We start from the raw sequence: 14,282 nt of genomic DNA, 5'->3' as shown, positions 1-14,282 counted from the left end.
GTCCTCAGGTAAGATGGGCTAGAACCATCTTCCCCGAGGTAGAATTCAGGCTTTTTTTATACTAAAAGGGGAGGGAGTGTTGTTAGCTGTTGCAAACTTGGTGTCGGAATCCTTTGTTCTTGTAGCTGTCCACTTAGGTCAGGTCATGGTGTTCCTGTAAACCTCCAACAAGACAAACGTTATTCTCTGTTCTGCAACTTTTTATCTCTCTATGAACGGAAAAGTGTTACACCTGTAAAGGCCAGAGCCTTGAGAATTGGCTATCCTGTATATTTCAGGCTATAGGCAACATTAAGTTGTAGCAAAAACAAAGTACAAAGGTTAAAGTAAAAGAAACAGATCTGATATGGAGTCAGTTTTGTTATTCCCTAGTACATGAGCATACTGATTATCAGGTGTTGTAAATATGCAATAGTGCAACATGACTGCAAAATAAAATGGCAAATACTGCAAAATTTTCAGAATTTAATGAAGTTGATGAAAGTGGTATTAGAAACCTGCTTGAATTTTGCAAAGCCACTGGCCAGGGTGATGCAGCAGCACTGAACTAGTTAATAATTATAAAACTCTGAACATGGACAATGATGATCCAATAAGTGCTTCAAGGGAGTGAGTTTAGGATCAAAGGATTAGGAAGACCCTTAAAATATCAATGAAGACATCATACAGTTTTTGCAAAAAAGGACATTCTTTATGATTGCATTGCAAAAGTTAAACATAAAGGGTGCCACATCATACAAGATTGTGAGAAGGATGTTCCTTTCCTCCCAACTCCAACATTGATTCATTCTTTGTTCTAAGAATTAACAGAGATGCAGTTATAACGTAAATCTTGTGAAGTATAAGAGAAAATAAATTTATTTCAGTAGTTCTGGCTTGATTTTTATGATAAAATCCCAATCAGACTTTTTCCCCACAATTTACTGTGTAATTTTGGACTTCATTTTAATTAATTTCGATTCACCTTAAGTGGTTGTTTTCTGAGGTACATGATTGTTGATGTAGAACATCCCAAAGAATTTCCCCCCAAACTCAGAACTATGAAGTGAGTTCAGTAGGGTTTCAGGGTATAACATAAACATACAAAAATCAGTTGTATTTCTTTAGGCTGTATGCTAGCAGTGAACATGTGGACACCAAAATTAGAAATACAGGGACTTCCCTGGTGGCGCAGTGGTTAAAAATCTGCCGGCCAATGCAGGGGACACAGGTTTGATCCCTGGTCTGGGAAGATCTCACATGCCATGGAGCAACTCAGGTCGTGCACCACAGCAACTGAGCCTATGCTCTAGAGCCCGAGAGCCACAACTGCTGAAGCCCACGCACCTAGAGCCCGTGCTCCACAACAAGAGAAGCCACCGCGGTGAGAAGCGCGCGCATCGCAATGAAGAGTAGCCCCCGCTCGCTGCAACTAGAGAAAGCCTGCGTGCAGCAACAAAGGCCCAATGCAGCCAAAAAAACAAAAACAAGAAGTACAATACAATTTACAATTACTTAAAAACAAAAAGAAAGAAAAAGAAGAATTTAGGTGTAAATCTAACAAAACATGTACAGGACTTGTATGCTGGAAACTGTAAAACAAGGAAGACAGAAATTGAAGAGGATCTGAATAAATGGAAAAACATACTTTATTCACGAATTGGAAGAATCAACATAGTAAGTAAGCTAATTTTCCCCAAACTGGTAAATAGATTTAATGTAATTCCTATCAAAAATTATAACTCTGGCTTTAAAGTTGGACATACAGTATCCTAATTATTATTTTCCCAAAGCACTATAATTGTAGTATTTCCCCCAATGAAAAATTTTAACAGCTTTATGGGGATATAATTGATGTATAACGAACTGTACATATTTAAAGAGTCTCGACATATGTATACACTGTGACACCATCATCTGAATCAAGATAATGAACATGTCCATCACCCGCAAAGTTTCCTCCTGGTCCTTTGTAATACATCCTACTGTCCTTCTGTGCCTCCCATAAATCCTGCCTCTCTATCCCTAGGCAACCACTAGTCAGCTTTCAGTCACTATAGATTCATTTTTTTCCCCTAGAATTTTATATAAATGGAATAATAGAGTCTACACTTTTTTGGTCTGGCTACTTTCCATCAGCATTATTATTTTGAGATCCATCCATGTTTTTGTGTGTGTTAATAGTTTATTTTTATCATTTTTTTTTTAAAAAATTATTTATTTTATTATTTTATTTATTTATTGTTTCTGGCTGCATTTGGTCTTCGTTGCCGTGGGTGGGCTTTTCTCTGGTTGCGGCGAGCTGAGGCTACTCTTCGTTGCGGTGTGCGGGCTTCTTATTGCGGTGGCTTCTCTTGTTGTGGAGCACGGGCTCTAGGTGCGTGGGCTTCAGTAGTTGTGGCTCTTGGGCTCTAGAGCGCAGGCTCAGTAGTTGTGGTGCATGGACTTAGTTGCTCCACGGCATGTGGGATCTTCCTGGACCAGGGCTCGAACCCGTGTCCCCTACATTGGCAGGCGGATTCTTAACCACTGCGCCACCAGGGAAGCCCAATAGTTTATTTTTTATCATTTTGTAGTATTACATTATATGGATTTACCACAATGTGTTTATCCATTCACCTGTTAATGGCCATTTGGGTGGTTTTCAGTTTGGGGCTATTACAGATAAATATGCTGTGAATATTTGTGTGGACATACGTTTTCATTTCTCTTGAGTAAATACCTAGAAGTGGAACGACTGGAACAAATGGGTAATTTCTTAACTTTTTAAGAGGCTGCCAAACTATTTTCCAAAATGGTTATGCTGTGTTACATGACCACTAGCTGGTGTGAGAGGTCCAGTACCTCCACCTCTTGGCCAACACTTGGACTTTTAGTCATTGTAATAGGTGTGTTGTGATATCTCATTATGTTTTAATTATTAGTCCCCTAATGATTCATGATGAGCATTATTCATGTGCTCTGTGTATATCTTCTTTGGTGAAATGTTTGTTTAAATCTTTTGGCTCTTTAAAAATTGGGTGATTTGTTTTCTTTTTAGTGAAGATATAGATTTCTGTATGTATTCTGGACACAAGTCCTTTATCAGGGGTATAATTTGCAAATACTTTTTCTCAGTCGGTGGCTTGTCCTTTCATTCTGTTTAACAGTGTTTTTCAAAGTGCAGAAACTGAATTTTGATGAAATGCAGTTTATCAATTTTTTCTCTCATGGCTTGTGCTTTTGGTGTTGGCATCTAAGAAATCTTTGTGTAAACCAAGGTCACAAAGATTTACTCTTATGTTTACTTCTAGAAGTTTTTGTGATTCTACTTTTGGTTTCCTCTTTGATCCAAATTTAATTTAGGAGAGTATTTTGAATTTTTTTGTTTTAAACTGTTATTAATTTTAGACATTTTTGCGATTGAGGCCTGTGCAGTTTATACTGTAAAGGAGTGAGGCTGATAGGGGTTGAGAGGCAAGGGAGTGTGGATGGTAGAAGGTGGAAGAGGGACAGGAGTGCATAAAGTACAATTTTTGTCTAGATTGCATTTTTGTTCTACTGCTTCCTCTCTTTCTAGATACCAAACTCCTCATGTTTATACTGCACTACATCTTTCTTGTTTTATTCTTCCTCTTTTCATAAGTCCTTTCTCTCTCTCTCTCTCTCTCTCTCTCTCACCCACTCATCCATCCAATCTGTCAGAAAACCCTATGTGCGCTACCTTCACAGTACATCTAGAATCCATCTGCTTCTCGTCATCTCCCAGTGCCTATCTCTCTGGTCTAAGCCACTGTCACTTTTTATCTTTTATTTTGCAGTAGGCTCCTAACTGGTCTCACAGTTTTGACCTCTGCCCCCTTCAGTGTATTCTCAATGCAGCAGAGTGATTCTTTTTTTTTTTTTTTAAAGACTTATTTATTTATTCATTTTGGCTGTGTTGGGTCTTCTTTGCTGCGCACGGGCTTTCTCTAGTTGCGGCGAGAGGGGGCTACTCTCCCTTGCGGTGCAGAGGCTTCTCATTGCGGTGGCTTCTCTTGTTGCAGAGCACGGGCTCTAGGTGTGAGGGCTTCAGTAGTTGCAGCATGCAGGCTCAGTAGTTGTGGCTTGCAGGCTCTAGTGCACAGGCTTAGTAGTTGTGGTGCATGGGCTTAGTTGCTCCGTGGCATGTGGGATCTTCCAGGACCAGGGCTCGAACCCGTGTCCCCTGCATTGGCAGGCAGATTCTCAACCACTGCGCCACCAGGGAAGTCCCCAGAGTGATTCTTTTAGAATGTGTGTTAATATCACTCCTCTGCTCAAAACACTTCAAAGACTTCCCATCTCACTCTGACTGAAGAAAAAAGTCCTCAGGTGGCCCTGAAGCCCTACATGATCCCTGGGGTCCCAGGTTCCTTTCTTATGCCGTAACTATCTTGCTCATTCTCCTGTAGCCCTGCTGGCCTCCTTCCTGTCCCTGGGACATGCCAAACTGCCCCTGCCTCAGGGCCTTTGCATTTTCTTTTGTTCCCTCTGCCTGGAATACTCTTGCTTCCTTCAGGTCTCAGCTCAAATGTGTTTTTCTTAGAGAGGCCTTGCTTGACTCCTCTCTACATAGTACTAACTGCCTCCCTCTTACTTTTTTTATTTCTCATGAGCACTTACCTGACACGTTACGCAGCTTATTTTTTTTGTAGATCTTTTTACAAAAATTTTATGTTGGAGTATAGTTGATTAACAATGATGTGTTAGTTACAGGTGTACAGCAGAGTGATTCACTTATACCCATACAAGTATCCATTCTTTTTCAAATTCTTTTCCCGTTTAGGTTATTAGAGAATACTGAGCCGAGTTCCCTGTGCTATACACTAGGTTCTTGTTGATTATCTATTTTAAATATAGTAGACACAGCTTCTTATTTGTTGACTGCCTTTCTTTCCTTGCAGAATATAAGTTCCCAGAGGGAGGGAACTATGCTTTGTTCACTGCTATTCCCATAGTACTGAGAGCAGGGCCCGGCGCATAGTAGATGCTCAGTAACCACCCGTGGAGTGGGTGCATGAGTGTGTCCTGTCTGAAGGCGTAACCTCAGTGAGTGGTTTCCTTAGTAAGTTGTAACAATCTAGAGAGACTTAATAAAATTAAGTCCAGTAAAAGATAATAGTGTGTGTGTGTGGTGGAGCTGGAGATGGGAACGGGGATGTGGGGTGGTGAGGGAGGTACAGATATTGAATGTTCCACAAAGCCATATATAATGTTAGAATAATAATAGCTAGGTGAGGACTGTGTTTGAGAATAAGTAATTTTGGAAGTAAATGAGTCTGGTTCAGTTTATCAGTTCACTGTAGTTTTTATTTATTCAACATGAGGAGAAAAACATCACAAAGCAAGTGACCCAAAATAGCACATTTTGTGCATTTCTTCAGCCCCTTGGCAGCATCAGGCAGATGTGTTCACTCTGCACTGACTTGTGTGGGAATCTCCCGGCTCTTCACCCGCAGCTTGTTGACCTGGGACTCGGCAATGTCAGCCCGTTCCTTGGCCTCCTCCAGCTCGTGCTGGAGCTTGCAGAATTTGTCAAGATTAGCATTGGATTGCTCCTCCTAAGAATAAAGTTGTGAGAGTTAGACTTTGTGGTTCTCATTGCACTTGTCACAAACAGGATTATTTCCTCAACTCAGATATTTCCTTCTTACGGTTTGTTTGTCATATCTGATTTCAAATCCAGACAGAACTTGTAACTTCAGTTACATTTTTTACTCTGAAGAATGAAAGAAGAAATAGTTTTGAAATGGAAGAGACGAGCTCATTATGTCAAACCCATGTATACGTGAAGTCTATTTACGATGTATGGACTGAGTGGAAAGGAGGAAGAGACCCACGTGCGCTCGCTCACAGAGGTTAGACAGTAAATGTAAGGTCAAATTCTAACTTTGGGAAAATCCCAGTTGAAGTGTTTTTGCCATATATTTTGACTCTGGTATACAGAGACGCTGCGGGTGGGGGGATGGGGATAGGAAGAAAGTATGCCCTTTGTTGGTTGCACTTACTACCATTCGTGCCTCTCCCTTTCGTGTTCCCTTTTCTTACCTCTTACCCACTACATTGTGTCTGGAAGAGTGGGGAACAACCAGGAAAAGTGAAGCTGGAGAATCTTCCAACACATCCTAATTTGCTACAGCGAATGTGCAGGGATAAGTCCCTGCTGATGACAGTGGTAGTAAGGGAAGGAGTCAGCTGGGGTAAAAGATTTCTGTTTGGGTTTTGGGAACAATTGATTTTGTGCATTTCTAGAGGGAGAGGAATATTTATCATGGTGTTAGATTTTCTGCTGGATATTCTTTGCAGCTATCAAGTAAGGTGGGTTATTTGGAATTTTCTTTTTTTCCCCCAACCCCTACAAATTGCTTAATAATAAAAATATCTCGTCTTGAGGTCTTATTCTATAATTAGGATTTGGGGGTAAATTCATATTTATATCATCTCTCTTAGAATAAGAATGACATATTCTTACTTGGTCTCTTTCTTTCTCATTAACACATTCTCTTAATATACTTTCTACCCCCAAAGACGTTTTCTTCTTCCCTCAAGGGCTTAAAGATACTTACAGCCTCCTCAGCTTGTCTCTTGTATGATTTCACCTTTGCCTGTAATTTATCTACCAGGTCTTGCAGCCTGAGAACATTCTTGCGGTCTTCCTCAGTCTGGAAGTTTGAAAAATATGGTCTGCATTGAATCCAACAAAATAAACCCACTACAGGTGGTGAAGTAAATCACTTTGATATGATGGCAGGTGGGCCTGGGGTAAATGTGGTCAACTCTGAGGCTTCCTTCATAGTATTAACAGTAGCCACTCTTGTTAAATGTCCACTGTGTGCAGGCACTATATTGGAGAGTTATATACATGTCTCTAATCCTTACCTCCCTACTCTGGTGAGTAGATGTTTTTATTCTATTTTACAGGTGATGAATTAAGGTTGAGAGTGTTAGGTAACCTATCCGAGTTTAAAAAGTAAGAGGCCAAACTAGGACTAATACCAGTTTATCTGTCTTTGAAACCTGTATTCTTTCCTCACTTACACGATTTTCTAAAGGCCTTCCTGATTTTCCTAGCTTAGGAAAGGGTCTGTGATAGGTGATTGTGTCATTTGCCCCTTATGTATATCGAGTTAACATGTAGCTATTTGTGAGTACCACATAGTCACCAGGCTTTCAATTTCCCTTTGTGCAGGAAGTCTGGATATTCTAGAAAGCTCTTCCCCTTACCTGGTAGGTGAGTTCCTTTACTCTTCTCTCGTGTTTCCGCAAACCTTTAACAGCCTCAGTATTACGTTTCTGCTCACTTTCAACCTCTCCTTCAAGCTCACGTACCTACAATCAAGAAAGATACTTATATAGTCAGTCTTGGGGGATGTTAATTAACTCAGGACCTACTGACGATATTGGGTGGCTGTCCCCAGCCACAGGATAAGGATGGGAGTCAATATACAAGAAGAGAGAAGGATCGGGGAGTGCCGTTTTCACTTTCCGGATTCAGAGAGATTGAGAGACCCACCCTGGCCTCCAGCTTCTGGATGTGCTTCTTGCCACCCTTCAGGGCCAGCTGCTCAGCCTCGTCCAGGCGGTGCTGCAGGTCCTTCACCGTCTGCTCCAGGTTCTTCTTCATCCGCTCCAGGTGGGCGCTGGTGTCCTGCTCCTTCTCTGTCAGCTCCTCGGCCATCATGGCCACCTGGTTAAGTTCACAAGAGGCAGCAGTGGGCCACCCACCCCTCCTATGCGGGCACACGGAGGGTGCTGTGAGGCTGGTACTAGGCACGCTGATGCTTTCCTCCTTGCCGCAGCCACCGCTGATGCTGCATGGTTCCCCTCCCACTTTGCCTCTGCTGAGGCTCCGTCTCCTTCCGTCTCTCCGGGAAGCCACCACTGACTGAATGCAGGGGTGAGGAGAGGAAACTTACTTGCAGGTCCCAAAGGGGCGGCGTAGAAGCCCCTTTCTTATCTCCAGACAGCATCTCTGATAAGAAAGAATGGAGCGCACATCCGTGACATCCTTCTTGGCCTTCTCCTCTGTATTTTTGGACTCCTGGATAGACTTCTCCACCTCTGCCTGGCATTGGGCTATGTCAGCTTCCAGTTTTTTCTTGGTATTTATCAGGCACGTGTTCTACAAGAAAAATTAGATAAGAGGTTCGGGCTACATTTGGACACTTACAACGATTGGAAGGGAGAGGGTTGGGTGGGGAAAGAAGTCAAGCTCGAGAACGCTCCATTTCTTATTTTTCACACAGGTGAAAAAAAATTAAAAAGACTTTCCTTTTTGATAGACAGATATCCCAAAACAGGCCCGAGAATTGTACATAAAAGAATTGAGTAAATGATAAATGTGGACATTTAAATATTTGAGGAAGGATAAATTATTTAGTTAAAGGTGCTGGAACAAGGAAATGGTTGACGTAACTATGTGAAATGAAAAATAATTCTCATGATCAAAACATTGTACAGGGCTTCCCTGGTGGCGCAGTGGTTGAGAGTCTGCCTGCCAATGCAGGGGACACGGGTTCGATCCCTGGCCTGGGAAGATCCCACATGCCGCGGAGCGGCTGGGCCCGTGAACTACAACTGCTGAGCCTGCGCGTCTGGAGCCTGTGCTCCGCAACAAGAGAGGCCGCGATAGTGAGAGGCCCGTGCACCGCGATGAAGAGTGGCCCCCACTTGCCGCAACTAGGGAAAGCCCTCGCACAGAAACGGAGACCCAACACAGCCATAAATAAATAAGTAAATAAATAAGTAAATAAATCTTTAAAAAACAAAACAAAACAAAAAAAAACATTGTACAGAGTTGTTAGGATGATGACAAACGAGGAAACATTTGCAATGTGCATTACTGAAAAAATAGTTCCTTCCTTAATATGTAAAAAAGACAAATCATTAAGAAAAAAGGGCAAAAGTACAAATAGCTAAGACACACCAGAAGAAATACAAATAGCCAACAAATACGACAAAATGTTCCACCTCATTAGTAATCAAAGAAATAAGAATTTTTAAAATGAGGCATTTTCAACCATAAAATCGGTGAAGATTAAAAAAAATAATAGCTAAGCACTCTCACTTATTTTCCCCATGGGAGTAAAAATTGGGACAACTTTGTTAAAGACCAATTTACAACATATCATAAATGTCTTTGCTGTTTTGACCATGAATATATACTTCCAGGAATTTACTTACTTTTAGGAATATGAAGGAAATAGTAATCATGGATATATGTGAAAATTTAGTTATGAAGAAGTTAGTCATACAATCTTCTAATCATAAAAATTTTTATTGGGAACAGTCTAAAAATATCCAACCGTAGAAGACTGATTAAATAAATGTGCCATAATACACAACTAAAATGGACTGCTTTTCTGCCATTAAAAAACTGTATCATAGAAAACTGTTTTAAAATATAGAAATATGTTCACAACACGTTGTTAAATGAAAAAAAGTTGCAAAAGTATTGATCACGTTTACAAAAAATATCATATTTATGTATAGAAACAAGAGCCTAGAATAGGAGATCCCAAAATGCTAACAATATGGTTGGTATTTTTCTAGTTTTTTGGCTAATTCAAAAAATAGTTTTTAAAGCAAGGAATTTTGGGGGAATTCCCTGGCAGTCCAGTGATTAGGGCTTTGTGTTTCCACTGCGCAGGGCGCGGGTTCGATCTCTGGTTGGGGAACTAAGATCCTGTATGCCATGTGGTGTGGTCCAAAAAAATAAGAAATGAAACAAGGAATTCTTGAACTTTCCTAAAAGTAATTATTTCAAAAGACAATCCTAATTTTCTAAGCTTGCAGCTTAAATGTTACTGCCTCTGTGAAGCCTTTTCCAGCCCTTTTATGCAATAATTTGTCATGCCTTGCTCTGATTTCCCCATGATCTTTTATCTTCAGATAAAAGAAAGCTCAGCAATCTGTCCATCTAGAGACCAAGTTATTCCAAGAACTAGGCCTAATGAAAGTTTGTCTTGACCACTAGCCTGGAAGGAGCGGTGGGAACTCCTCTCCATCAAGCCTGGGTCCTGCCTGCCTCCAGGGTGGACCCAGAGTGGAGTGAGGACGGACACACGTGGGAGTGAAGGAGCTGCACGCGGTCGCTGGCCTCCAGCAGCTCGTGCTCCGCCAGCTTGCGGGTGCGCTCCATCCGCGACAGGACCACCTTCCTCTCCTCCTGCTCCTCCAGCGAGAGGCCATTCCTGCGCTCCACGAGGGCCAGCTGCTCCTTGAGGTCCTCGCTGCTCCTCAGGGCGTCATCCAGATGCAGCTGGGAGCCCTTCACGAGAAACCAGGGGTGAGACCGGAGCCCAGGGCAGGCTGAGGTCCCGCCAGGTCCTCCAGGGGCCGTGCACTCACCTTGAGCTGGCTCTGGACTGAGCACAGGTATTTCTGGGTCTCTGCCACCTGGCGGTTGGAGTGGCCCAGCTGAATCTCCATCTCACTGAGGTCTCTCTCCATCTTCTTCTTCAGCCTCAGAGCAACATTCCGGCTCCAGATCTCAGCATCCAGCACGCTTTGCATGGCCTTTGCTGCCCGCTGGCTCTTTCTTTTCAGCTGCTCGATTTCTTCTTCCTTCTCAGGGATCTTGCGGTGAAGCTCAGATTTCAGCTGGTTCAACTCTAGCTGGACACGCAAAATCTTGCCCTCTTCACGCTTCAAGGAACCCTGATAAAAGTAAAGGAGTGATTGGGATTGCCGGGGGCAGCCACCTTCTTGAATGAGGTTTTTCATCCCTATTAGGATAAAAAGGGTATTATTAGGCTCATTTTACAAATAAATAGAACAGTACTCAAAAAGGTCAAACAGTTTGCTCCCAAATTGTTACTAGTAATGAAACTAGAACTGAAGCTTTGTTGTTAACAATCTTATGTCTTGAGAAGGACAGAGCATCGTTTTCAATTAGTAAAAATTTTGATTACTGTGTCTTTTTAAATAGTGACCATAAGTCAGGAGCCAACCTATGCTCAAGAAAGACAGAGAAAGACAGAGGAATTGCTCTCCTGTTATCCTGCATAGGGCAAATTTCCCTAGACCCTCTTAAGCATCCGCCCCTCACTGGCCACAGCTGGTGATAGCATCAGGATCCTGCACTCTTTGGACCACACAGAATTCCCAGCAGCCAAAGATGACCGTGTATAACTCTCTGTTAAAACTAAGGGATTCTGAGCTGGCTCTCAGGATGTTTGGTGATTGAGTTCTTGCTTTCTGAGAGGAAGACGTTGAGGACATAATGAACAAGTTTATTTTTCAGTAGGAGAAATACGATGGACTAGAGAACACTCATGAGGCGAGGCAGCAGAGAGCAGCTGGTCCCCCCCCAGGGCGGGGGTGGGGCTGGATTCTTCCCATTGGAGCCCCAGTGCCTCCTGCAGGAAGGGCCCCTGGGGGTGGTCTAGTCCCCTTCCTCAGCGCCCCGCCCTCCTTCACATCTCAGACACGTGCCTCCACCTCTTCCAGGGCAGCCTGGAGGTCTGACTTTTCTTGCTGCACTTGCTTCCTGGTCTTCTCCAATTCCTGAAGATTCTTGCTCATTTCCGCAATCTGCATGGTTAAGTCGGAAATCTCTTCTGCAAAGCACAGGCTTGATTTAGGCTGTTTTCACAGGCTCTGTCTGATAGCACCGGCATTTGCCAGGGAATTTGGGGATTGGTGATTCATTCATGACCTTCATATAGGAGAGGACAAAGACAGGGAAACCTTTCGGGGGAGGTGTCGACAAGACACAGGTGTGTGGCCTCACCTGAAGATGCAGAGGGAGGAACAACAGAACACCTGTATGACCCTGAACCTTCACACGGTACACAAAAGGGTCACAGAGAGGACCGGGGGAGACTACTGTGGAGAAAACACAGAATCATGGTCTCAGAAATAGAAGGGGCTTTAGAGGCCATTGGGTCTGGTCTAGTTTTGTAGGACAGCGGTCTGAGATCCTAAGGGATCTAGTGACAGGATCAAGGACACAAAGCCATGTAGAGACAGAATCCATGGAAGATATGTTCTGTAGAAGAGCACGGAGCTTAGCAGCCCAGCGAAGCCTCTGTTCTCGAGAACAAGGCTTGGCTGTGACTATGCCTTACATTGGGGAAGTTTGGGTCCCAGGGTAAAGTGAATAGATGTGAGGAATTTGTGGGGCATCGGGAAGGAGGAGGCTGTGGCCAAATGGGGGAGTGGTGGCCAGAAGAGAAGGGGGGCTGTCACACACCTGTGATAGGGAGAGAGCTGGGGGCTGTCACACCCCTGTGATGGGAAGACAGCTGGGGGCTGTCACATACCTGTGATGGGGAGAGAGTTGGGGGCTGTCAGGCACCTGTGGTGCGGAGACAGCTGGGGGCTGTCACATACCTGTGATGGGGAGACAGCTGGGGGCTGTGACTCACCGGTGATGGGGAGAGAGGTGGGGGTTGTAACTCACCTGTGATGGGGAGAGAGTTGGGGTCTGCCACCTACCTGTGATGGGGAGAGAGCTGGGGGCTGTCACGCACCTGTGATGTGGAGACAGCTTGGGGTTGTCACATACCAGTGATGGGTAGAGAGCTGAGGGCTGTCACCCAAATGAGAAGGGGAGAGGGCTGGGGGCTGTCACACACCTGTGATATGGAGACAGCTGGGGACGGTCACACACCTGTGAAGGGGAGAGAGATGGGGACTGGCACATACCTGTGTCTCTGAGACAGCTGGGGGTTGTCACATACCTGTGATGGGGAGAGAGCTGGGGGCTGTCACTCACCTGTAATGGGGAGAGAGATGGGGGCTCTCACTCACCTGGGATGGGGAGAGAGCTGGATGCTGTCACCCACCTGTGAAGGCAAGAGAGCTGGGCGTTGTCACACACCTGTGATATGGAGACAGCTGGGGAAGGTCACATACCTGTGATGGGGAGAGAGCTGGGGACTGTCACTCACCTGTGATGGGGAGAGAGATGGGGGCTGTCACATACCTGTGATGGGGAGAGAGCTGGGGCTGTCACGCACCTGTGATATGGAGGCAGATGGGGACGTTCACACACCTGTGATGGGGTGATGGTTGGTGGCTGTCAGGCAACTGTGATGTGGTGACAGCTGTGGGCTGTCAAATAACTCTGATGGGGAGAGAGCTGGGGGTTGTCACTCACCTGTGATGGGGAGAGAGCTGGGGGCTGTCACACACCTGTATTGGGGAGACAGGTGTGGGCTGTCACATACCTGTGATGGGGAGAGTCCTTGGGTTTGTCACATACCTGTGATGTGGAGACAGCTGGGGTCTATCACATACCTATAATGGGGAGACAGTTGGGGGCTGTCACATACCTGTGATATGGAAAAAGCTGGGGGCTGTCACATACCTGTGATGGGGAGAGAGCTGGGGGCTTAAAATCACCTGTGATGGGGAGAGACCTGGGGGCTGTTACTCACCTATAATGGGGAGAGAGCTGGGGCCTGTCACACACCTGTGATGGGGAAGGAGATGGGGATTGTCAAACACCTGTGATGGGGAGGGACCTGGGGGCTGTCACATACCTGTGATATGGAGACAGGTGGGGGCTGTCACATACCTGTTATGGGGAGAAAGCTAGGGGTTGTCACATACCTGTGATGGGGAGAGAGTTGGGGGCTGTCAGGCTCCTGTGATGCGGAGACAGCTGGGGGCTATCAGATACCTGTGATGGGGAGAGAGCTGGCGGCTGTCACTCACCTGTAATGGGGAGAGAGATGGGGGCTGTCTCTCACCTGTGATGGGGAGAGAGCTGGGGGCTGTCACCCACCTGTGATGGGGAGATAGCTGTGGGCTGTCACTCACCTGTGATGGGGAGAGAGATGGAGGCTGTTAAATACCTGTGATGGGGAGAGAGCTGGGTACTTTCAGAAACCTTTGTTTGGGAGAGAGATGGGGACTGTCAAAAACCTCTGATGGGGAGAGTGCTGGGGGCTGTCACACAAAAGTGATGTGGAGAGAGCTTGGGGCTGTCACTCACCTGTGATGGGGAGAGAGCTGGGATCTGTCACCCACCTGTGAAGGGGAGAGAGCTGGGCATTGTCACGCACATGTGATATGGAGACACCTGGGGACGGTCACACACCTGTGATGGGGAGAGAGCCTGGGGTTGTCACATACCTGGGATGTGGAGACAGCTGGTGGCTGTCACATACCTGTGATGGCGAGACAGCTTTGGGCTGTCACTTACCTGTGATGGAGAAAGAGTTGGGGGCTGTCAGGCACCTGTGATGCGGAGATAGCTGGGGCCAGTCACACACCTGTGATGGCGAAAGGGATAGGGACTGTCACATACCTGTAATGCTGAGATAGCTAGGGGCTGTCACACACCTGTGATG

At 45.0% G+C, this 14,282-nt stretch overlaps 2 protein-coding genes across 3 annotated transcripts; both read right to left on the bottom strand.

The window, feature by feature from the left end:
• Positions 1-5,267: 5,267 nt before the first annotated feature.
• Positions 5,268-7,623, bottom strand: LOC309621268 (myosin-1-like). Of its 2 annotated transcripts, XM_082408838.1 has the most exons (4): positions 7,493-7,623; positions 7,204-7,308; positions 6,546-6,641; positions 5,268-5,540 (listed from the first exon to the last, which is right to left on the bottom strand). In XM_082408838.1, the coding sequence occupies exons 1-4, from the start codon at positions 7,601-7,603 to the stop codon at positions 5,391-5,393; spliced, it is 462 nt and encodes a 153-aa protein (XP_082264964.1). In that variant the 5' UTR covers positions 7,604-7,623; the 3' UTR covers positions 5,268-5,390. The 2 variants fall into 2 exon arrangements, with proteins under 2 accessions (XP_082264964.1, XP_082264965.1); XM_082408839.1 differs by lacking the exon at positions 6,546-6,641.
• A 268-nt stretch (positions 7,624-7,891) lies between these two features.
• LOC309621269 (myosin-13-like) lies at positions 7,892-12,324 on the bottom strand (the record flags this gene model as incomplete). Its single annotated transcript, XM_082408840.1, has 6 exons — positions 12,176-12,324; positions 11,714-11,808; positions 11,416-11,540; positions 10,330-10,638; positions 10,046-10,249; positions 7,892-8,101 (listed from the first exon to the last, which is right to left on the bottom strand). Exons 3-6 carry the CDS (start codon positions 11,518-11,520, stop codon positions 7,892-7,894), a joined length of 828 nt encoding a protein of 275 aa, XP_082264966.1. The 5' UTR covers positions 11,521-11,540; positions 11,714-11,808; positions 12,176-12,324.
• Between the last annotated feature and the right edge of the window lie 1,958 nt (positions 12,325-14,282).

Source organism: Balaenoptera borealis, assembly GCF_965194805.1.
Source record: "Balaenoptera borealis genome assembly, contig: HAP1_SCAFFOLD_121, whole genome shotgun sequence".
In the NCBI taxonomy this organism is placed as follows: domain Eukaryota; kingdom Metazoa; phylum Chordata; class Mammalia; order Artiodactyla; family Balaenopteridae; genus Balaenoptera; species Balaenoptera borealis.
The sequence above is the reverse complement of the archived record's forward strand: the minus strand, read 5'-3'. Positions and strand labels throughout refer to the sequence as shown.

What these genes read in the sequence shown, in the direction of transcription:
- LOC309621268 (XM_082408838.1), bottom strand. Translation starts at nt 7,603, where the DNA reads ATGAAGAAGAACCTGGAGCAGACGGTGAAGGACCTGCAGCACCGCCTG. An exon ending in TCCAGAAGCTGGAGGCCAGG is followed by an intron (nt 7,309 to 7,492) that starts GTGGGTCTCTCA and finishes TCTTGATTGTAG; the next exon opens with GTACGTGAGCTTGAAGGAGA. An exon ending in TAAAGGAACTCACCTACCAG is followed by an intron (nt 6,642 to 7,203) that starts GTAAGGGGAAGA and finishes TCAAACTTCCAG; the next exon opens with ACTGAGGAAGACCGCAAGAA.